At 33.5% G+C, this 26,338-nt stretch overlaps 1 protein-coding gene across 7 annotated transcripts in view; it reads right to left on the bottom strand.

Annotated features, from left to right (window-relative positions):
- The window catches only part of LOC145260645 (protocadherin-like wing polarity protein stan), a 450,806-nt gene that overhangs the window by 48,569 nt on the left and 375,899 nt on the right, over positions 1 to 26,338 (bottom strand). For 6 of the 7 annotated variants that reach the window (XM_080118975.1, XM_080118974.1, XM_080118979.1 and 3 more), the window contains exons 25-32: positions 26,032 to 26,185; positions 23,754 to 23,820; positions 22,256 to 22,322; positions 20,205 to 20,290; positions 13,054 to 13,222; positions 11,085 to 11,180; positions 5,435 to 5,681; positions 577 to 744 (exon numbers count right to left, since the gene is read on the bottom strand). In XM_080118975.1, the coding sequence (XP_079975101.1) occupies positions 577 to 744; positions 5,435 to 5,681; positions 11,085 to 11,180; positions 13,054 to 13,222; positions 20,205 to 20,290; positions 22,256 to 22,322; positions 23,754 to 23,820; positions 26,032 to 26,185 (1,054 nt within the window). The remainder of the gene's footprint in view (positions 1 to 576; positions 745 to 5,434; positions 5,682 to 11,084; positions 11,181 to 13,053; positions 13,223 to 20,204; positions 20,291 to 22,255; positions 22,323 to 23,753; positions 23,821 to 26,031; positions 26,186 to 26,338) is intronic. The other variant, XM_080118976.1, reaches the window with a different exon arrangement.

Below are 26,338 nucleotides of genomic sequence, written 5' to 3'. Positions count from 1 at the left end.
TCAAAGAACAAAATATCAAAACAGATCCTGGCTAACCGTTTTTCCTTAAATATTTCAACAAAATGAATAAGTTTACAGGAGAAAAAAAAAAAAATGTACATATTTATTTTAACGCATTTTTAAAAGTGTATATATAGACATCGAACAACCCAACCTTCCCATACGCACACATATGTTTGTCCTTCCCGACATGGGTAGGATTGAAAAACTGTTCTCTTTTTCGTAGGATCTATGACTTTTTCTTTTCTTGCATTTTTACTTCAATTATCCTGAAGATGTCCTCTGAAGTAAGGACAAAACGTTGATTATTTTAATAATTTCATTCGGTTTTTCTATTTTTCTCAAAACATATATATATATATATATATATATATATATATTACAAAAGAAAAACGAGCAATTTTTTAATTAAAATAATAAAAAAGAAAGGAAAAAAAATTTCCTAGACAACTGTTTTCACCTGACAACTTTTAAACAGAACTAAAACAACGGCAAAATACCCCCCCCCCGGAACTGTACAAACGAATTAAATTGCACTGTCGATTGAAAACCGGAAGATCTGCACATTCAACTTACCAACTTTCTTGCTTTTGGGCATTTCCCATTTAGGACCTACATCTATATCTTCGTCTTCATCCGAAGAATGGCTGGAGGCTAGTTCCAGGCTGGCACGGTCCACAGACTCGTCACTGTCAGAGTCAGAGTCGGGTTTCAGTTTATTGGTCTTCTCCCCGGTGTCAGGATCTGTCCGAGGAGGAGAATGAATAGACGATAAACAAAAGGAATTTGTTAAAAAAGAAAACATAAGCTGGAAATTAAAGAGAATAACGTGATATGGTTACAAAACTGAGATGAACTTCGATGCATTAGTATTTACTAATTGCTCGGTAGTAAAATATGCTTAAAAGTGATATTTTAAAGAGGCTAACAAAATCCCTATTAATTTGCCTCTCCTTCCCCCCTGAGATACAAAAATGGTGTTTAATGTCGGAATATTCACGTTCCTCAAACAAGAATGATCTGTATTGAGAACGAAAATAAAAATTGTCCCAGTTTAGGAAGATTTCTCCTTTGATCGAAGGCAGAACAACAGATATGTTTTCAAACTTGAAAAAAAAAAAAAAAATTAGGCTTAGTTTGCCAAAATTCGGCTTGGTTCAAATTCTGTAGAAGCACTAAATTTAAAGTAGTTTATCATTATAGAGCGAATTCTCTATTGAGTATTATATTGTATCCAATATATAGTAGTGATTTAAAAAAAAAAAAATGACAGCTAGAATTGAAACCAAACCATTTAGCTTCCCATCGGTATTCTATGTATTAGTAACTGGGGTGGGCGCGGCTTTGCCTGGTCGTAAAATATTTTAATTTGTCCAGATTTCATATATATTATTATAAGAGTCGTGATTTCAAAAGTGAAAAAATGCATTTGGGTGCCATCGGCTACAATCGAAACCGAAAGCAAAACTGTAGCATTCAAAGCTGGTGACGTTACCACTGTACAAACGCGACACGTATATGAACTGATTAAGAATGAAAAATAAACTAAGATGAATGTACAAAATGTCTAACGATGTTTTTCAATTTTGATCCCTTAAAAACTATTTAAATCGGCTAAAGACCCATAAAAGAACGGTCTGTAAAAAGTCCAATTATTTGAGGCACCTAGCGCCGCTCTGTGACTTTTAGTTTCAGAGGAGATAGAGTTTGAAAATATGGAGACAGATATATAGCCGTTTATATAATAGATATATAATGAAAACTGTCACACGAAATAAAGAACTTTTTATAATTACAACGAAAGTATGATAACTTATATGATTTAGATTCTTCGGACTACTGTTCTCATCTTGAGTGTTATTTTCACAACGTTTCAGTCGATGTAACCTCCGACCTTCTTCAGGTGCCTCTTGTCATACTTGGATATCTGCACGGGATTTCGAACAGTCATGGGGATAGCATGCTCTTGTTCCATCAACCATGACTGGGTAGAAGTCCTAAATAATTCGCAATTGTAATCTGAGTGTTGCTTGCACTGGGGATTGAACCTTCAACCACCAGAAGAGCGTAACTTGCAACTGAATTTTACCAAGTACTTTATCCACTATGCCACGGGTCTTTGCAGATGTTGTGAAAATAACCCTGAAAGATGGGAACAGTAGTCTGAAAAAAAATCTGAATAATACGAACAACAAAAGGATTTACTAATTTACCTACACCGTTCGGGATAGGTGGGGAAAAAGTTGGACAGTGTCTAAATGAAGAAAATGAAAAGAAAGTTTTTTGTGTTGTCGAAATAGTTTCTTCTCTAAAACAGCTAGACTTTGGAATTCCCTTCCTACAACCTGCTTCCCTGACTGTACTGATATGCATAAATTTAAATGTAATGTAAACCAACATCTTGTTAATATTTCCTAGGCATGGTTCCAATAGTAGCCCCTTATGTCCAAGTAGTGATGTGCCTTGTTTGGGGTGAACGTGAGTAAAAAAAATAAAAAATAAATAATTATTATTTTTGATCCCCATAGAATCCCTTTCAACCAATTTTTTCATCCATCTGAGAATGGGAAAAACAACAATTAAACATGTCGAATGTAATTTCTATATATTTTTTATTTATTAATTTATATAATAAATAATAATTATCGTGGATCTTCCCAGAATCATTTTCATCCAATTTATTTCTTCGTATTTGTGTCTTACCATTCACAACAAAAGATCACTTTATTTCAGAGAATAAATTCTTTTTGTTATCATAATGATTCATCACTTACGATGATCCAAAGGATTAATGCGTTTGTCAGTTCAACAATGAAACAATATCCTCCTTGCGTAGGTAAAATTATTTCATATACATGCTGTGAATTACCTATGCTAGGGAAGGTACAATTATTTCATACATGTGTAATACCCGTCCTAGGGTAAATAAAATATTCTTTTGGTCGAAATAGCAAATGATACAAACATTAAAACATTAAAAACTCCTCTCTTCTAAGAATAACAAATATGTTCAAAATCAATTTCAATTTTCTCATTGTTTATACGGTCCTGAGCAACGCCAGGTAGCCCTGCTTGGGGATGATGCGTGGAATTGACAGAAATTGATTACTTAAGATTAATTGCTGTCTATGATCGTCCAGATAATCCGCAGGGATCAAAACATTGGTTACTATCGTGCAACACTTGGGACAGATTAAAACTATGCCTCGCCAGTTCATAGGCATTAATTATTCAGAGTTAATCGTGTGATTGCAAAGGTTATGAATGAAGGGGACATCTGCCATTACTAACCAGCAGAGCATTGCAACTGTCAACCAAGAGAAGAGTTTATCAGGTATGTGTGTGTGCAGTGTGTTGATGTACGAAAGTGAAACTTGACCTGTAAGAGTAGAGGACATGCGTTGCATGAAGAGAAATATGTGAATCACACAACGGATGTGTAATGTAAGTCTTAAAGACAGGCTTAGTTGTGATGACCTGAGAAAAAGATTAAATCTGGACAGTATACAGAGATGTGGCAAGAACAGTAGACTTTGATGGTATGGTCACGTTGAAAGAATCGATGAAAGTTCTTGAGTTATAAAATGTAGAAGAGTTGAGGTAGCAGGTCCAGTTCAGATGGGGAAAGCCAAGGAAGATATGGAAAGAAGTAAAATAAGATTTAAGAGAAAGAAAGGCAAAGATCTGACCAGAAATAGGTTAGTTCGGAAATTAATTTCTTAAAGCTGTCCAACACATGCCAGCATGTGAAATGGACATTAAACTGATGATGATGATGATGATGATGACGACTTCATGATTACCCTGAACTCTGTGGGGGGTTGTATTCGATAGACGTTTTCCCAATATAATAAAGGATTAAATCTACATGACACATCTAATATGCCAAGGGTGCTTCATGGCAAAGTTGGTGCAAATCTGCCCGATAGTTTGGGAGCTTATAAGTGACTAGCCCTGTTGCCCGGTGTTGCCTGGGGTGTTTGGAGGTTTGTGTTGAGCAAAAAACAAGAAAAAAAAAAGTGGTAGTAGGCAGGCAGGCTCGAACCTGTACCGCGAAGGAGGAAAAAAATGTGAAAAAAAAAAATGTGACGTCTTTGCCATTGCGTCCATCACCAAACCAGAAGTGGCGAAGGTTTAAATTAAGGCTAGTTAATCGAAAAGAAGGGCTGACTTTTGAAAATATCTTGTAGAAAAATGCCCGGTTGAGGGTGAAGGAATTGATGTTTTTAGCCAATTTTTCGATATTTGTCGTCCAAAGGGTCGAACTTCAAAACGATACTGATCTCCTGAAAATCCATTGTCTCTGTCGAAAGTTTTAGGCAGACATACAAATGTACATATATACATACATACATTTAAACAGACAAGTGAGATTTATGTTATAGATAAACACACCATTAATCATGCATCATACAACTTGACACAAAGCAACAAGGAAGAAAAAGAAAAAAAGAATGTGAGATGGTGTGATGCAAAAAGTGAGGCAGGGTGAAGAGCAAGATAAGGTATGACGGTGAAACAATGAAAAGAAATGGTGACAGGGTACTTTAGAAATGAAGTCTGAAGATAGTTCTGCAGGTGCAATTGCTTATCCAGAATGACTGATATGGAATGGCCTTAGGGTCAACTAGAATCATGTATGAAAAGTAGATAGTCGATTGTTTAATTAAATTTGCAACATAGTTGAGATTCGTAGATTGATATTATGTTTAGTTGCTCTCATAATTTTAGAAAGAAAAAAAATCACACTATGAGTAAAGTCTTGAGAAATAGAGGGAACAAGAGTCTTAGTTGCCCTATACAGATAACTAGGTCTTGCTTTCAGACAAAGAAAATTAACTAGGCATTACTTTCAGACAAAGAAGATTAAGGACATAAAAATTTAATAAGGAGTTGCTTCCCAGTAAAGAAAAATAACTGTAAATGTTGCTTCCAAACAAAGGAACTTGATTCTAAATGTTGCTTCTGAACAAAGGAACTTTACTGTAAATGTTGCTTCTAAACAAAGGAACTTTACTTTTCTCTTAGCCGGTGTGATTCCAAAAAGAAAGGGCGTGCCTAACCACTGTCCTCCAATATAGCTGACTTTTAAAATTTTTGCAATCAAATCTATTCCTGCCAAGTCCTCGACCCTGTTTGAAACTTCTGGTCAAAGATCGAGACCTATACAATCAAATCTCCACACTAACGTAATGTACTTGCAATAACCCTTATCCCTGAGTGGCTTCCGGGCCTTGATAAGTGGTGATCACTGTGTAAAAAAAAAAAAAACATATCCTACATTTACGTTATGTTAAGCTTAAAATAATTTGAAATACAAGGATCAGGTGATACAAAAGCGACCATCCGAGAAAATGCAGAAGGCCAGTGGAGAGAAAAAGAGACCAATCATCGTTTCGGATGATGAAAAGCACCGCCAATCTGGTGGACATACCGTCGGAACGTTTTTCGTGCATTGGTGTGTGATAGGAATCGTAAGGTGGAACGCTTGTGTTGGTAGGTGCATGGCCTGACGTGGTGGAAGAGTTTGTGCTGCGCATATAATCATCTCCCTTGTACAGCCCACCACTGCTTGTCTTACTTGTTGATCGGGATGTAGTCGATGTCGTCGAGATGCCAATGTTCATGCGATGCAGGCCTCCATCCACTGAGGAATCATTTCTGTATGCCAACGCTGAGCGCTAGAATTACATATAAAATAAATATAAAAACAATAAAAGAAAAGAAAATGCAAGTGTTAGATTTGTGTTCTTTCATTAATAGAGCTAGGACAACAGCATATTCTTTTCATCGCTTTGACTCTCGAGTGTGTATCCGTTGATAATCTTACATGCTTTTATACTGAGTGATGTGGTTCTTGGTTGATTGACTGTGTCTAACTGTGTCGGATATATACTCGAGAGTCAAAACAATGAAAAGAATATGCTGTTGTCATAGTCATTAGATATTTCGGTTGCTATGAAACTATAAAGTCTTTAGAAATGTATCTACTTTCACTCATTTATATACGATTTGTCATAAACCTTTTTATCTACCCACACAAATAGTTTACAATACTCTGAATAAACTAGGAATTCAATAATACAAACTATATCACAAAAAATAAATACTAAAATTGAGACTTTTTTTTGAAACACCTAGATGTAAAGCAGGAATAAGTACTGCCGCATGCAATAATTGCAGTCAGATATATGTCGGTGAAACCCAAAGTAACTTAAGAAAAGATTTGATGAGCATAAACAATAAATGAAAAAAAGCAAAAACAATTCTCTCATACATGACAATAGGATCATTCCTTTTGACATAGTTTTGTTGTAATTGTTTAAGTGATATCGAGCAGAATTCATGATGAAACTTCATGATTTTTGAGAAAAGTTTTTTTTTCTTCCTCTTAGCTGGTGAGATTTAAAAAAATTTGGCATGATTAGTTCAACTGTAATTGTTTGAGTGACACAAGGTGGGAGTTACGAAACCACACAATTTTTGTGCATAAGCATTTTTTTTTTTCTAAAATGGTGAAATTTCAAGGAGGAGGGACATGCCTGACCACTGACCCCAATATGGTTGGGTATGGTGAGATGAGGTCTATTCATCTGCCTTTCATTGAGTGGATCTTATTACACATGGTTATGAATAGAATCATACAAATGCAGGTGATCATACCCTCCTATTATTTTTTAGTATAGGGGAGTTGTTCTCTTCACTGCTTCGGTTGCTTGGAGACTTGGGTAGAAACACCAATCAAAGATTCAATCTCGACAATCCACGCAACAGGTGATGAGCCAGGAGCTGGCATAGTAATTGTTAGACAGAGATATACCACATGGATATTACCTAGGAGATTAAGTTTTCCAGGCCTTACCACCCAACTTCCGACTAGAGTAAGTTCATTGCTTAGTGTCTGAGGTACATGTACCATGGGATGCCAACGGGATTATCTAGGCAATTTTTACTAGGTCAGAGTCCTCCTTCTCTGGAGGCGCTGAATTGATACTTCCGGTCTAATGACCTTGTGTCACATCATGCTGTGTAGGAAACATGTAAATATCTACCCCCACCCCAGTTATGGCAAAAATATTGCAACAGGATCAAATGGGATAAAGAAGAGAGAGTGATCCAAACCCTGTGACAGGCCTCTAAAGCACTGAACTGATCAGATCCGTAGCTATGTATTTCATTAATATATATATATATATATATATATATATATATATATATATATATATATATATATTGTTTTAACAAAATCAAGACATCAAAGAATGGATTGATAGCAACAAATAGTGTATTTCATCATTCGTTTTAATTGTTTCAAGATTATTCTGACAAATTCAAACCCTATATCGTTCGAAAATTTTCACATGAACAGCCTATCATCAGAAGTTTTGAAAAAAAACACTTTTACAATGAACAATGTGGAATCCATTTCCCTTTTAAGGAAAATTATGAGAAAATATTTTACCTACATCTCTTCATTCCAAGTTTTTTTTTAAAAGATTTATATTTATATGTATATATATGTATGTATATGTATATGTATATATATATGTATGTGTAAGTGTTTGCATCTGGATGTATGTGTACTTGCATATATGTTTATATATGTATATATGCGTGTATTTTTACGTATCTGTGTATGTGTACATATATATATATGTGTTTGTATATGTATGTTTGTGTATATATGTATATGTATATATATGTATATGTATATATATATATATGTGTATATATGTATATATATATATATATATATATATATATATATATATATATATATGTATGTGTGATCACGCATGTGCTTTTCCCCCATTTACGTATGTGCATTTGCTGTACATATTTATGCGTGTGCTTATATTTGTGTGTTACTTATTAAAAATGTTTTTTTTTCTATTATTTAAGTTACTTACTTAAGCCTTCACCTATTTTATTTTATTTCACTAAAATAAACCTATAACGTATAATTTCTACCTGCCCGGCTATTTATTTATATATATATTATATTTAATTATATATATCATTACACTATCAAAATAAACCTGTAAAGTATAATTCATTAACTTATTTTTCCTTTTCTTTTTCTTTCCATTTTATAAACAATAAATATCTTTCAATCTCTCCCCGCCCGGCTAAATTACTTTAAACCCCATTTTCAACCCGTTCCTTCACCTATTTTATTTTATTTTATTAAAATAAACCTGTAACGTATTATTTCTACCTGCCCGGCTAATTTATTTATTATATTTAATTATATATATTATCACACTATTAAAATAAACCTGTAAAGTATAATTCATTAACTTATTTTTCCTTTTCTTTTTCTTTCCATTTTATAAACAATAAATATCTTTCAATCTCTCCCCGCCCGGCTAAATTACTTTAAACCCCATTTTCAACCCGTTCCTTCACCTATTTTATTTTATTTTATTAAAATAAACCTGTAACGTATTATTTCTACCTGCCCAGCTAATTTATTTATTATATTTAATTATATATATCATCACACTATTAAAATAAACCTGTAAAGTATAATTCATTAACTTATTTTTCCTTTTCTTTTTCTTTCCATTTTATAAACAATAAATATCTTTCAATCTCTCCCCGCCCGGCTAAATTACTTTAAACCCCATTTTCAACCCGTTCCTTCACCTATTTTATTTTATTTTATTAAAATAAACCTGTAACGTATTATTTCTACCTGCCCGGCTAATTTATTTATTATATTTAATTATATATATCATCACACTATTAAAATAAACCTGTAAAGTATAATTCATTAACTTATTTTTCCTTTTCTTTTTCTTTCCATTTTATAAACAATAAATATCTTTCAATCTCTCTCCGCCCGGCTAAATTACTTTAAACCCCATTTTCAACCCGTTCCTTCACTAACATTAACTTTCCAACCTGTTGCCATGGTGATCCTTTAAATTAACTGTTACTTATGCCGTTATCAACAAAAGTAGCGTCTTTTAAGTTTAAACTGTTAAAAAACACGTATATAAGAATTTACACATAATTAATATTTAATTATAAACCCCTCTCTTTTTTAATACACTCCTACTACTTTAAACTCCAACGTCCTCTCCCCACCACTCCCCCTTCTTTTCTAACTCCCCTTTATCTACGATCTTTCCATTTTTATTTGACTTTATAACTTAGTCCATCTATGAATTCTGATGATGCTAGTTGGATTTTTCCTCTCTTTGAGGATTTTCCTCTAGTTGAAACAATTTGTAAACTCATTCTGGACTCACAGTAATAAATTTCCTATATATATATATATATATATATATATATATATATATATATATATATATATATATATATATATATATATATATATATATATATCCTCTCGAAAAGACGTTCTACCCTCCAATCATAATAATAATGTAATTTAAAGTTTTGAATGTAGTTTCAGTGCAAACTATGTGGGTTGAACAACATTAACATTGGATGGAAGAGTCCAACAACACGTACATTCTAAAATCAGAAATGAGACATACCAAATAACAGACGTACTTGCCAACACATACGGGTCTTCAATCACTGACCATCTTATAAAAAAAACCGTCATATGCAGCGAACTTTAGCACAAACTCATTTTCGATCTCGCATCATGGTCACTTATTATTCCATTTAAAGATCTTGGAGACTGTTCACGTTCGATTGAGAAGGCCTCTTAGTTTTGAGTGTGATTAGTCTCTAGGATCTTTGAGTAATATAACGTTGCTCTATTTTTATCACTTTCCCCCAATATTTTTTTCATTTTTTCGGTTATTTTCCCCCAATATTTTTTTCATTTTTTTGGTTATTTTCCCCCAATATTTTTTTCATTTTTTCGGTTATTTTCCCCCAATATTTTTTTCATTTTTCCCCCCAATATTTTTTCCATTTTTCCCCCCAATATTTTTTTCATTTTTCCCCCAATATTTTTTTCATTCCCCCCCCTACATAACGTAACGCAACGTGACTTTATTTGTACATATTTTCGATTCCCACTCGTTTCTTTTTTTCCAAAACAAATTCGTCGATACAGCTTTGAGAAAGCGAGGGCGAAACCGGTCAGCTGACTCCAGGTCGTTTTTAATGGGAGGAGGGGGCGGTGGAAACCAGCTCCCCCAAAATGGACACTCTGCAAGTAGGCAAAAAATAAAAATCGCCTTAGTTTCCCCTCCATTTACTAAGGACAAATTAAGTTAAGTGCATCATCAGAAAAGATACTACACTCTGATCTTATTTATATAGTTTATTGCTTGGATTTACAATTAATTGTTAAACAAAAAAATGCAAAAATTGCAACCAAGAAACTTAGGCATGAAGCCCTATAAGAAATTTGAGGGAAAGGGGATGGATGCAGGGTCTTTCTAAAAGTCTATAGAACTTTGAAGAATACTTTTGGCTGGCGCCCTTCACCATAATACTGCATTCACACCGTGGAGTTAATCCTACTTAATAAATTCTCCAATCATTTTTTTTTTATAAAAGTTGTGCATATGCATGTGTGTGCACAAATAATTTTTTTTTTCTGATCTTAGCCCTAAGTTTCTCCTCCATTGACTAAGGACTAGTTAACTTAAGTGTAACAGTTAGGACAGATACTACACTCTGGTCTTAACCCAAAGGCCAGATCTACTTTTGCATCACATTAACATCAGACAGCACTTGATGCTGTGCGATCCTCTTCCAGTGTATCTTGTATTCAGAAATATTTATGCTGAATTCGAAAAATCTTCACGAAATTCCAAACAGAACCCTTGATTTAATCTACAGGAGTAGTATGCTCTCGTTCTATCAGCCATGACCATGTAAGAATCTTAAGTAATTTTCAATTGTACTTAATCTTGCCCACACCGAGGATTGAACCTTCAACCTCCAGAAGAGTGTCACTTAGAACTGAATATTACCAAGTACGTTGCCCATCATATCACAGATCCTTGTGAAATTCAGAAACATAAAAGTGGTTGATATGCTATAAAACAAACAAAACAGACAAAAAATAAATAAAGTTTAAGAAAGACCAGAGAGTTAATCGGCTGAAATATTGTTAAGATAAAAAAAATGTTTTCTTCTTTACTTACAGATAACATGGTGCTTCGAGTACCAGCAAGAGCTTCATCCATTTCAAGCTTTTTTCCTTTTAATTTATACCAAACACGTTTAATCTCCAACTGTACCTGAAGGGGGGAAAGAAAAAAGTTTTCAACTAAAATTATGTACACGGATAATACAAAACATACATTGCATAATACAAAACATACATTGCATAATACAAAACATACATTGCACAATATTACACATATGTTGCACAATATTACACATGTTGCATAATACAACACACGTTGCATAATATTAGATAAATATTGCATAGCACAACACACACATACTGCATAAATATTACACAAATACTGCAACATACAACACACATACTGTATAACATTATACAAATATTGCATAAATATTACATAATTACTACATAATATTACGCAACATACTGTATAATATTATGCACATATTGCATAAATATTATTCAAATACTGCATAATATAACATATACTACATTACACAAATGTCGCATGTTACACAAATATTGCATATGATGCAAATACTGCAAAATATAACACAGATAATATTATGCAAATACTGCTTAATAAAATTTGAATACTGCATAATATTTCACACATACAGCATAAATATTACAAGAATATTGCATATTACACAAATATTGCACATTACTGCGCAGCTATTGCACAACTATCGCATATTACACAACTTTGCAAACATTGTAAGAATGCATAATATTATGCACATGTTACAAAAATACTGCAAAATACAACACACATGCTGCATATCACATAAATACCGCATAATATTACACAAATACTGCATAAATATTACGTAAATATTGCTTAATACAACATAAATACTGCATAATATTTCACACAGAGCATAAATATTGCACAAACATCACATAATATCACACAAACATCACATAATATCACACAAATATCACATAATATCACACAAATATCACATAATATCACACAAATATCGCATAATATTGCACAAATATCACATAATATCACAAACATCACATAATATCACAGAAATATCACATAATATTACACAAATATCGCATATCACACAAACATCACATAATATCACACAAAGATCACATAATATCACACAAATATCACATAATATCACACAAATATCACATAATATTGCACAAATATCGCATAATATCACACAAACATCATATAATATCACACAAATATTGCATAATATTGCACAAATATCACATAATATCACAAACATCACATAATGTCACAGAAATATCACATAATATTACACAAATATCGCATATCACACAAACATCACATAATATCACACAAAGATCGCATAATATCACACAAATATCACATAATATCACACAAATATCACATAATATCACACAAATATCGCATAATATCACACAAACGTCACATAATATCACACAAATATCGCATAATATTGCACAAATATCGCATAATATTGCACAAATATCGCATATCACACAAACATCACATAATATCACACGAACATCACATAATATCACACAAATATCGCATAATATTGCACAAACATCACATAATATCACACAAACATCACATAATATCACACAAACATCACATAATATCACACAAATATCGCATAATATTGCACAAACATTACATAATATTATACAGATATGATAAAATATTACACATATACACAACTATTGCACCACCATTGCACGAATATTGCATAATATTACACAACTTTGAAAACATTGTATAATTTTGCATAGTAACAACCACAAAAAAACTGCAGTCAATTTGTTAGTGGTTACAAACTTTGTGAACTTTCTTTGACATTTTTTTATAATTTACCTTCAGAATTTTAAAGATCATGTTTTCTTTATTTTCGTTAGACAATTGTTTGGAGAGAGCTTTGAGCGACTTCTTTCGCTACATTTTTTGTGACACACAATTGTGACATGCAATTGTGACATGCAATAAATTGACCTACCTGATGACTACAGATGACGTAACAGATGAAGATGAAGACGCCCGTGAGACAGGCCATGACCGCAAACAAATAGTGAAATGCCAGATGATCCTGGTTGACTGACAATAACGCAAACACCCAACTGGCTGCAAACATCGGAAGTAAAAGTGTTGCTATCAACAGGTGCTCTCTGAAAAAGAAACGAACAAAAAATAACAAATATTAATTAACTTTGAAAACCATCGACTCACTTATAATATCAAAGATGGAATACAAACTGATGTATATTTTAGTGAAAGAAGCTACCTGTATATATATTAGTTCAGGTTTATAACATAATCATTTATATCCGTTCAAAGAATTCAACATCAACAACAACGACTGTTTTCCTCCTACCTATAGACTTGGTCTTTTCGAGGCTAACGCCAATATACTTTTCCTGTCTTTGCAATAACCGTCCTTTGTTCTTGTTACCGTATATACTTGTGTATAAGTCGAATTTCTGGCAGACGATTTTATTTTTTGGCGGTCGACTGAAACATAGGTTCAAGCTCGGGTGTACCACACCCTTTTATTTTAATTTTTTCTTAATGTTTTGTAAAATGTTGTTAAATAGTGACTCGACGCTCGATCATAACATAGAAAACGCCGTTTTTGTTTTCGCATTCGGTATATACCGGTAATCCTAGTAATTAATCGTATTCCTTTCGAGCCCCTCTTCAATATGTTTGTCAGCATGAAAGCACATGCGCGGTTTTTCAGTGGGAGGCTTAATAATAATTGGAATAGCTCTCGCAATGTTCACTCTGTAGACGTGGCTATAGGCCTAAGTTCGATATAATGTATTCGATGATGATATGACGTTTTTTTTTTTTCTTTAATAGGTTAGGAAATGTGTTTACGATATGTCGTTCTCTCCTAAGTTCAGCAAGTTTTAACAATTTAATGACAACTATTTAACGAAACCATTTAATGGCACTTAACGAATGCGTTCACGTTATTACGGTATATTACGGCTCATGCAATGTATGCGTTTACGTTATTATGGTACGTAACATAAATTATGACTAAAAATAGTAACTGCGCCTGGAATCTACATCATTTCATTGATCAGAATGTCTGATTAGCAACATTTGTATTCGTTGCATGTGAGTGTGCAGCGGGTTGGTTCTACATATGAAAATCGAATAGACCACACTTGCGTAAATGCACGTATTAGCGATCACAGATGACGGGAAACAATTCATAATATGTCTTACAAAAAATACAAAAAAATAAAAACACCAAAAAAGAAATTATCTGTGCAAGAAAGAACCACGAAACGGACTATTTAACTTGTATAGAATCTACAGTCGACTTATACATAGGTAATACCTAAAAAGACACAAGTTTTGATCTTAAAATAAAAATCGACTTGAACACAAATATATACGGTAGCTCTCTAGATCAAATGGCTTCATGCTTTGTCTGGAGTAATTTCCATTAAAAAAAAAATGAAGACTTGACCAGAGAGAGAGGTTAGTTTAGACGTCAACTAGCAAACCGCATTGCCTGCTCGTAAAATACGCTTAAATATGATATTTTGATTAATGCAAAATTCATATTTTTTATTATACTATATTGGACCCAATATACAATAATGGTTTAAAAAGTTAAAAAAAAAAAGAATGACTCGAAACCAAAATGTTTAGCTTACGATTTACTTTTCCCTTTGACATTAATCCCTGAGTTATGAAGACATGTTTGCTACAACGCTAAAAATTAAAACACGGACCAATAGCTATTACGTTATGCATGCATATTTGTAATGCCGTCGTTGCACCTAAAGAAATGGAATTTTCCAGGTGACGGTCGAACGACGGCATAAAAATATGAATTTTCTAACTCAAAGTCAGTAATAGTCCCCTTAATTGTTCTTTCATTTCATTGTGTCTTATTGTTGTACTAGCAGGGAGATCCGCCGTTGCCCGGGACTGAATGATGATCAACGAATGTTTCACACTCCTATATTTTTATTATCATCGAAATGGGTAAAATTGCTCATTTTTCGATCAAATCGATATATTGCCTGCTTTATCGCGGTGCACCGGGAGGAAGCTTCACATGCCTTCCCAAATGACTTGATTCACAAAACATTGTAGTCTACATTGCACTGTAGAGAACCTACTGTTGATTTTATAAAATTATTTTTTTTATATATAATGACTTAAGTTTAAAATGCAAAAGTCGAGTATCATGGTTCAATTGTGCTCTAAACAGAAACATTCATTTCAAACGCGCCCCTGTCATATCAAAGAGCCTACTGTTGGTTTTATATGCTGAGCCTTTAGAGTTGTATGGTAATGAAACTTCTCAAATGCACTTGTGATGTTAGGCTGTATAAGGTGTTAACGTTGGTCAAAATCGCCTGTTCCTTCTTTTATTGGATTTTTTCGATTATTGATAATCGATACTTATTAAAGACATTCCAATACAAAACCTATCTAAGAATACTGCCAAGTACATTAAGTATGTTCATGTGAAATTTCATAAAAGCCGGCACAGCCGTTTTCGAGTCCATAGGGAATGAGCTCACTCACACAAAAAGTTCCTTTTATATAATAGTATAGATAGAGATAGAGATGGGGAGGCTTTTAACTGTTCAAACAAAACAGTATCAAGTGGTTGTCCTTATTTGTCTCCCCCACATGGGTAGCATTATAAGTCGGTTTCTAATGCTTTTATTAGTGGAGCCAAGCATCATCATCATCATCAACAGCTTTGTATCACTACTATTATATAAAAGTCACTTTGTGTGTGTGTGTGTGTGTGTGTGTGTGTGTGTGTGTGTGTGTGTGTGTGTGACATTGGTCAAAATCGCATGTTTCATCAAATTTTTTCAATTATTGATAATCGATACTTATTAAAGACATTCCGATACATAGCCTATTTAAGAACACTGCCAGGCACATTAAGTATCTTTGTGTGAAATTTTATAAAAGTCGGCCCAGCCGTTTCCGAGACCATAGGGAATGAACTCACACAAAAAGTTCCTTTTATATAAAAGTAGATAGAGATAGAGATGGGGGGGGGTTAACTGTTCAAAAGTATCAACTTTTTACTATTTACTTGTCTCCGCCACATGGGTAGAATTAAAAGTTGGTTTCTAATGTTTTTATCTGTGGAGCCAAGCATCAGCATCATCAACAGCCTTGTATCTCTATTATTATATAAAAGTCACTTTGCATGTATGTGCAAGTTCCTTCCTCATAGGTTCCGAAACAGCTGAGCCTATCTTTTGCAAATTTCACACAAAGTTAATTTATATGTCTGGCAGTGTTCTTAGATATGTTTTGTACAGAAATTCATCTGATAAACATCAAGAATCGAAAAAATCGGATCTTAAAAATAGCTTTTCTCTCTTATAGATTAAAAGAATAATTTTTACAGGGGGGAATATTTTACGTTACACCGGCAAAGGGAGATAATAAAATTTCAGCAAATCATTTCTTCTTAAAAAAAAAAAAACAGATTTATTATAATCTGGAGATATAACTTAGTATCAGAGAATTCGACTACAGATCGAATGATCCCCCAGTTCAAGCCCGGGTGTACCTCACCATTTTATTTTAATTTATTCTTATCAATGAATTCAATTTACGATAAAAGAAGAGTTACCATTTAAAATCGCCACAAATCATTTTTTTGCATATTTTAAAATTAAACATTAATCAGAAGTGACTTTTCCAAGGCATTCATCGTCAAGCCCAAAAATCAGCTGACATAATATTGTAAACAAACACAGACGGAATTTGATGAACGACATTGTCATTATTATCGTTTTATTTACTTTTTTTTTTTTTTGCAAATTAATCCACCAGGCAAAATATTCCTTGTAATATATAATAATCAATAGAGGATTGATTCTATAATAATACATACGCAATGGAAAAATGATGGAATTCTTCTATCGATCCAGTAGATATCTCACCACTGATGGAATTCTCTACCTATATAAGAGCCAGGTACGTCCAAGGATGTAGTATTGTTGCCAAATCTGGACAGGAGCTGCTGGAAAGATCTTATCCTGCCTTGCCAGAGTTCAAAATAGACTTTGTAGCCTAGTGGGAGATGGCTTGTTCTCTTCCCTACAACCTCTTTCTCACAGAAGAGACATTGCGAGTCTGTCTCTACTTTATCGTTATTTTCATTGCAAATGCTCGCCTGAGTTCCAATCTATGGTCCCTCCTTGCCAGACTTTCACAAAAAGAGGTGGCTTGTTACTTTTAATGCATCAAAAACCAAGCTTCTATTTTTACATCATCAACATTCTGATGCCCATCTGGCATTAATTGAAATGAATGGCTCTCGTCTTGAGGAGGCCTCATGTTTTGACAAGCTTCTGGGTTTGACCTTTACTCCCGATCTGAAATGGAACTCATTTATCAAATCCATTACCAAGGTCACTGGAAAAATGGTGGGATCCTTCTACCGCTCCAGTAGATATCTCACTCCTGATGCAAATCTTTACCTATATAAAAGCCAGGTACGGCCAACGATGGAGTACCACATCTGGGCAGCTTATCCTGCCTTAACAGAGTTCAAAATAGACTTCGTAGCTTAAATGGGGGATGCTCTTTTCACTTCCCTGCAACGTTGCAAGCCTGTCTCTGCTTTATCGTTATTTTCATGGCAAGTGCTCATCTGAGCTTCAATCTATGGTCCCCTCTCACCCAAAACCACTATCAATAATTTCCCACACTCTTTATCTGTGCCTAAACCTAAGTGTAGATTCCATGAACAAAGCTTCTTTCACAGAACTGCACGCTTGTGGAACTCTCTTCCAATTGTCTGCTTTCCAGCTGATTACAATCTGATTGTCTTCAAGTTCAATGTAAACAAGTTCTTAATGAACCATCTCCCTAAGTAATCCAATTTACAAAATTCCCACTACTTATGTTTACTATGCTATAATCACATTGACTAATGTATACCCATTAACCCTTATCCTCGAGTGGCCCCCTGGCCTTGATAAGTGGTGATTCCTTTCTAAAAAAAAAAAAAAAAAAAAGAAACTAGCTGAAATCACTATCAATTTCCCCCACTCTTTATCCATAGCTAAACCTGAACAAAGTTTATTTCTTAGAACTGCACACCTGTGGAACTCTCTTCCGTTTGCCTGCTTTCCAGCTGATTACAAATGGTCGTCTTCAAGTCCAATGTAAACAAGTTCCTGATGAGCCGTTCCTCTTAAGTAAACCAATTTACCAAATTTACATTACTAATGATTCCTATGATATTGTCCTATTGACTACTGTACACGCTTTAATGTGAATCTATCCAAATCAAGGATGATATTCAAGAACTGTTCTGCATGTTTATTTTCCAAATATTGGATCTTATCTCATTTCATCTTGAATCCCGTGGGTCTCACATTATGCCTAATTATAGGCGCCATCATTCCCACTGAATTTATGAACATTCATAGATCCTTCCAAAGGAACAATGAACTAACATTCTGACAATAGGAATTCGAACTAAAGGCTCCATGCGTATGGAAGCAAATCGGGCCACCGTTTTGCAAAAGGACTATGCCAGAACCAATAATTCCCCCCACTCTTTATCTGTGCTTAAACCTATACATAGATTCCATGCACAAAAAAGCTTCTTTCTTAGAACTGCACACCTGTGGAACTCTGTTTTGTTTACCTGCTTTCCAGTGTGAGAAATTTCCATATACGACCGCCATCGTGGTTGTTTAGGCCGGCCACACTTCTAAGCCGTGATTGGTTTAAATTTGAATGTATCAGGTGTACCTCACCATTTTATTTTAATTTATTCTTATCAATGAATTCAATTTACGATAAAAGAAGAGTTACCATTTAAAATCGCCACAAATCATTTTTTTGCATATTTTAAAATTAAACATGCCACCTTTTTGTATTCATGCGTTTATTTTTCAGTCTGAGAAAGAACACGGAACGATACAGACTCAAACCAGCGGTTCCCTTACTAGGGAGCCAAGACAATTCCTTACATAGACACCAAACAGTCGGTGAATGAAGGACATATCTTTACAAGCAGAGACAACTTATTTTGCTGAACCTATTCAGATCCAAGATGACATTCAAGAAACTCTTCGTCATGTTATGCAAATATTGGATCTTATCGTATTTCATCTTGAAGCCCAAGGGGCTCACATTGTGCCTGATTATAGGCGCCATCATTCCCAACGTGTTCTCCATGATCTGCATGGATCCTTCCAAAGGAACAATGAACTAACATTCCAACAATGGGAATTTATACTAAAGGCTCCATGCGTATAGAAGCAAATCGGGCCACCGTTTTGCAAAAGGACTTACTAGAAACAAAAAACTTTCATTGCTGTTTTTTGTGAATAAATTTTGAGTTTAAAGGTATGACTTTTGTTTGTGGAATTCATTTTTGCTTCTGCAGGGAGGAAAATGAGAAACGTGAGAAAGAACTTTCTCACACCAGCTGACTATAATATGGTTGTCTTCAAGTCCAATGTAAACAAGTTCTAGATGATCCGTTCCCCTTAATTAATCCAATTTACCAAATTTACACTTCTAACGATTACTATGATATTGTCCTTTTGACTACTTTACACTTTTTAACCCTTATCCTCGAGTGGCCTTTGGGCCTTTATAAGTGGTGATTCTCTTGTAAAAAAAACAAAAAAAACAACAACAACTAAAAACAAACTTGGAAAACCAGAAGAATAAGCGGCCCAAAACAGGAAGTCTTAAAAAAACAGGACTTGAATCTGAGCAGATAGCGTTTGCTGCGATCTTTGAGTCGGTTATTCTTCTTTTTTGTTGCAAAAGGACTTACCAGAATCAAAAAACTTTCATTGCTGTTTTTTGTGAATAAATTTTGAGTTTAAAGGTATGACTTTTGTTTGCGGAATTCATTTGCTTCTGCAGGGAGGAAATTTAGTTGTGTGAGAAAGAAATTTCTTACATTAATCCTTATCTTCGAGTGGCCTCTGGGCCTTGATAAGTGCTGTCTCCTATGTAAAAAAAAAAAAAAAAAATTTGCATAAATTAAAATCTCATGTTTAAGCGTATTGTACGACCGGGCAACGCCGAGCTGCCAGCTAGTACTTACATAATCAGATATTTGTGTTGTTTAAAATAAAATTAAAAAGAAAAACAAGGTTGAAGACTTACTTGAGAATATCGAGGTCTTCGTGGGTAACGTGGACTTTTTCTTTGCAACTCGCTTGCCATCCTAAGATGCAAGTTACTACTGCAATCTGTTAGAAATAAATTAATAAATAAACAAGAGAAACATATTTACCTAAAAGAAAAGAATGATTTCTAAGGTTTTGTTGTTTTGTTTTATGGCATATCAACCCTTTTTAGACTATTTAATGCTGCATGCAGTAATTTTGGAAAAAAAAATGTTTCATGTTTCAAGTTCTTAACATTTTCAAATATTTATGTATAGTGTTGGTTTGGTTGTTTTGTAGCAGAAAATTGGGTACATGCATTAGGCATCTCTAAGCTGTTGTGTAGAACGCCATCATTGTATACATTAATTAGTGACGTCATCATTTTGTGTGTTTACTATAGTCTGGGTCAATTTCTATGGAAGATCATTTATCCAGAAATTTATGAATAAATAAAATGTACAATAAAAAAAAAAATGGATAAAAAAACAATATAAGACAAATAGATTTTTAATCACGAACTACACAGACGATAAAATCAATTTTAACTTGTTCTGTTGATACATATATCTAAAGATTCTACTGCTTACAGGCGTCCATAGTTTTCTCTTTTTTGTTTTTTGGAAAAAAGGTGCAAAATTTGATTATCACCCTTTGTCATTTTAAATAATCAAATCCAAACGATTTTTTTTAGTCGATTTTGCTTTTGCAATTTTTATTATCTCAAGAATCATATATTCTATTATATGAATATATTTTTTTATTATTGAAAGCCTGTATTTAAAAAAATCTGTTTAAACTTCATATCGCGTACTATTTGAAATTAATATCATTTAAAACTTTTTAAAAATAATTATCTTTTAGAATTCTGATTTTTTAGGTTCAGCTTCAGACAGACAGATACCAAATTTCCATTAGTAATAGAAATAATAGTATAGTTTTGGCTTCAGACAGACAAAACTCAAATCTCCATTAGTAATAGAATAGTATATTTATGGCTTCAGACAGACAGATACCAAGCTTCTATTAATAATGGAAGTAATAATATAGTTTTGGCTTCAGATAGACAGATATCAAATCTCCATTAGAAATAGAAATAATAGTATAGTTTTGGCTTCAGACAGACAAAACTCAAATCTCCATTAGTAATAGAATAGTATATTTATGGCTTCAGACAGACAGATACCAAGCTTCTATTAATAACGGAAGTAATAATATAGTTTTGGCTTCAAACAGACAGATACCAAATCTGGGTTTGTATTTCTGTACACACAGATTCGAAAACGTTGTCAAAAAACAAATAGATAACAAATAAATGTTATCAAAGGCAAGATAAGTTACTTTTCTACCAAACTGGATACTTTTGTTTGTGTTTTTATTTAATGTAACATGTTTATTCAACTCGAAAAACATACAGTCTTTACCGAAGTATTGGAAAATTTAAAATGGCGCCCGACTCTCTGTTGAACGCGGTAAGTTTGGGAAAATGAGTTAAAAATAAAAAAACTATACAAAATACTGTTACTCAATATGTTACCGTGACATAGGCTAACATATATTCGGTAGGTTTCTAATAGTATTTTGTACATTTTTTTATTTTTAACTCATTTCCCCAAACTTACCATGTTCAATAGAGAGCCTGACGCCATTTTAAATTTTCCTATACATCGGTAAACACTGTATGTTTTTCGAGCTGAATAAACATGTTACATTAAATAAAAACACTAAAAAATTATCCAGTTAGGTAGAAAAGTAACTTATCTTGCCTTTGATAACATTTATTTGTTATATATTTGTTTTTTGACAACTTTTTCGAATCTATGTGTACAGTAAAACAACCCCCAAATATCCATTAGTAATGGAAGTAAAAGCATAGTTTTGGCTTCAGACAGACAGATACTAAATCTCCAATATTTATAGAAGTAATAGTACAGGTCTTACTTCAGACAGACAGATACCAAATCTCCATTCGTAGTAAATTTGGGCTACAATAATATGCATTACAACTGATTTTCTTTTAATCGGATATGAATGATGTTATTTACTTACAAGCCACACCACGATAATTGGTCCAGCAAAACTCCAGATAAACATCGTCTGAGTTGACAACCAACAGCTGAAAAGGAAAAAAATATATATTATAAAATATATCCATAGTATTATGTTTGTATATTCATCTAAAGATAATACTGTCATGTTTCCTAGAGTCAAGCTAAAATTTCGCACTGTAGTCCATATACATCCCAAATTAATTTACACTGAAACTCCTGACCTGACCTGATCCTAAAACACATGAAAGGGTCAAAATTCTAAGCCTCAGCCAACAATATTTATGTACGTCAACATTATCAAGTTTTACATGCAAGTCACCACCACCCCTTTTAAACATGAAACATTATTAACAGAACCGCAGCAAATAAATAAATGAAACAAACAAATAGAGATTAGTTAAGATAATTAATTAATGCTAAATATTAACAAAAACAACATATATAAATAATACTGAGTAACAACACACGCTTTACAGCAATAAGTTACACATCTGAAACAAGTAACAGACCCATCACATAAGTTTGGAAGTCGAACACATGCTTGACGAAGGGAAGATGTCCCGAAATATTGCCTTACAGGTATGCCACCTGACGCAAGTAAGAAAATATTACATGTAAAATATTATATATATATATATATATATATATATATATATATATATATATATATATATATACTAGCATGGGTGCCCTGCGTTGCCCGGGTATTTGGAGGTGTATGTTGAGCAAAAAAAAATAAAAAGTGGTCAATTTTTTAAACTTTGGCCCCTATTATGACCCCTTAAAATTTATTGTTTTGGATTCAAATCAAGTTATTAAGTTAGATCCATGTCCAAGGAACCTATATCTAAAATTTCAAGTGTTTAGACCCAAAACTGATGGAGGAGTTTGGTAGAGTTCTCAAAGGTCAAATCGTTCAACTTTAACCCCTTAATCGCAAAATTTCTGGCCGAAAATCGATTACATCGATTTTCCTAAATCTCAGTACCCTGTATATCAAATTTCGAGTCTGTAGACTGAAAATTGACAGAGTTATTGCGAAGGAAAATGTACACAGACACACAGACACGTTCACTTTTATATATATATATATATATATATATATAATCGGTGATGGGATGATTACAATATTTTTACCGATTCCAATACAATTACTGATTTCTTACTAAATTCCCGATTCCAAGGCAATTTCTGAGTCCGATTAGTTATAAATCGCTTTATATTTACATATAGAGTTGTTATTTTCCCCTGATTACCGTAAAAACACTGTGCATGTATTTTCCCACTGTGAAAACACACTTATGGGAGATGGTTTATAAATTTTAGTTTTGTGTTTTATTTTCGTAAACTGTTTTGGCAATTTCCGGTACTAACAGTTTAGTGTCCCAAATTATTTATTGCAAAATACGTTTCTTTTTTAGTAAATGGAAGTTATCCCCCTTTAGACAATCCACCTCTAAAGCAGAAGCACCTCATCATAGAATATATATACTTACAATTGCGGTGTTCCGTATTGATCTGTATAAAGTCCAACAGCGAGTCCAACAATAATACCAGGAATTACTGGAAAATAAAAAAGAAACAGAAAGAAATAATCAATTTCTGCGTTTATTGTACAGAAAGTACTGTCATCCTCTTCCTTATACAATGAACTAACGATGATAATGATGACATTAGCCTCAAAGAACATGACAGTAGTACGAGTACATACGGGCCGTTCCCTGTATACATTACAAGCCAGTTATCCAGCTTGTAACTATCTATTGCATTGTTCACTTATATTAATAAAAAAAAACTTTTATATATGTATGTTGGCTGTTCGAGTTAACATTATTTCTCTCCCCATCTCACTGTACAGTAATTTAAAACAAAGATCAAATTGAATAAATCTCCTCTGTCTTCCAACAATTTTGTATTAACTTAGACGTTTTTCAAGGTATGGAGGAACTTATTTGTAGGCGGCATTTCCTCAGTCTGGCAGGATTTCAGACACAGAGGTGTGGTAGAGAAATTAACGGCAACCCCTTCCTTATATAAACAAAAAAAACCTATCCAGATTAGTATATTAACGACGACTATGCTAGCCTCTAGTACAGCAGTAGTAAAAGCGTTTTATATTTTGAGAGTAAACAAACTAGTATATAATTTGGTTAGGTTTCAGACCTTTGGCACGACTATCAAGGACTATAAAAAGGGATGCATAAATTGTTTCATTCTTTTTTTTTTATATATATATAACTTTATTTTACATTTTAACTCAACAAACAAAAGAAGTTGTAGCATTACCTCCCTTTCTCAAATACAATTACACAGACACTCACCAGAGGGGTTTATCATAGCCGAGTTATCTTCCCTGTGGTGCTGATGTCAAGGACTATAAAAGGAATGCACAGATTGTATCATTTTCTTTTTCGTTCTTTTAATCATTTTCTGCACAAAAAGAAAAATCACCACACTATTTTCACACGTTTCCATTTTTTAAAAATTTTTCTAGATATTTTTACATTTTCCATAAGAGCTCTGTAGGCCGGATTAAAGACTTTGTCATGCCAGATCTGGCTTGCACACCATAGTTTGGAGACCTCTGATTTAGAATTTTATTTCACGTCTTTGCGCAGCAAAAAAACAAAAAACAAAACAAAAAAAAGTTATTGTATTACCTCCCTTTCTCAAATACAATTACACAGACACTCACCAGAGGGGGTTATCAGAACCGAGTTATCTTCCCTTTGATGCCTGACGACGCTAATATCAAGAACTATAAAAGGAATGCGCAGATTGTATCATTTTCTTTTTCATCCAGAATTTCATTTTAAGTCTTCGCTCAGCAAACAAAAGGAAAAAGTTACGAAAAGGATTAACGTTAAATGTTATAAAAGAGTTCCACACCATGAGTGAGTTGGACACGGTGGGTGCGCTTGGCTCTTTATGCTTGTGTTGACAAAATCAAACCGCCATAAAAATCTAACTGCCTTAAATGTGGGAAAAATATATAAGTAGTCCACTGGAAGTGCAAACCACACAGTGTTCTCATTGGATAACAAATCAATGACTCTACATAGAAATATTAGCTTAAGGAAAAAAATAGACCATTAAAATTGTTGTGGTGTGTCCACCCTATGGATAATAATGAACCCTTCCACCTACTCTAAGGACCAGGAGAACAAGTCTCCCTGCTTTAGCACGCAAGTCATTCACATCAGGCATGCATACTTGACAGTCGGACTGACGTATAACCACATACTTTATTTGTTCTATTTAGTTTTATGTTCAATATATTTTGTTTTTACCGAATACTACTGATGGGACGATTCTAATATTTTCCTCGATTCTGATACAATTACCGATTTCGATTCTTTTAAAATATTAAAATATTTTTTTTTTTGGGGGGGGGGGATCGGATTATCGTAAATACCTGTGTAATGTATGCCTATATTTTTCGAAACGTAAAAATACACTTGTGGGTAGGAGAGAACAATAGATTTTAGTTTAAAATATATAATTATTATTTTATTCATTAGTAATTGAAAGAATCGTTTTGGGTATCAGAAAATTGATACAAATTTTCCCAATACCGATTCTGATACCCTAAAAAGCTCCGATTTTTCTGATGTCCGGTTTCAATTCCAATTAATTGTCCAACACTACTGAATACCCAGTTATATATTTATTCCAAATAATTACGGGAGCACAACAAAAACGTAATCACTACACGTTCAATAATGATGGGAGGCAAAAGTTCTGCGTTAGAAAAATCAGGAATTAAATACTTACCATAACCGACCAGATAGTAGAACTTCATCGAGCCAGTGTTGATGTCTCGAATCTCAGTAAGCATACGGTAGATGTGTAAAACTTCGATGAAAAGCCACGCAAACGAACTGATGTAGAAGTAGTGTAAAAATATTGCAATGATGCGACACAAGATCTAAAAAAAAATATAAAGATGTTTATTTGAAGCATTGCATATACTATCTCTACTCATATGCAAATGTGGTATTTTGGCGACTGCAATGATTCTCTAACCAAGAGTAAAATAATCAAATACGATTCTGAGATTCCACTTTCTCACTTAAATGCA

This window comes from Euprymna scolopes, chromosome 36 (assembly GCF_053919585.1).
Source record: "Euprymna scolopes isolate OS-2025 chromosome 36, ASM5391958v1, whole genome shotgun sequence".
NCBI classification, from domain to species: Eukaryota; Metazoa; Mollusca; class Cephalopoda; order Sepiida; family Sepiolidae; genus Euprymna; species Euprymna scolopes.
The sequence above is the reverse complement of the archived record's forward strand: the minus strand, read 5'-3'. Positions and strand labels throughout refer to the sequence as shown.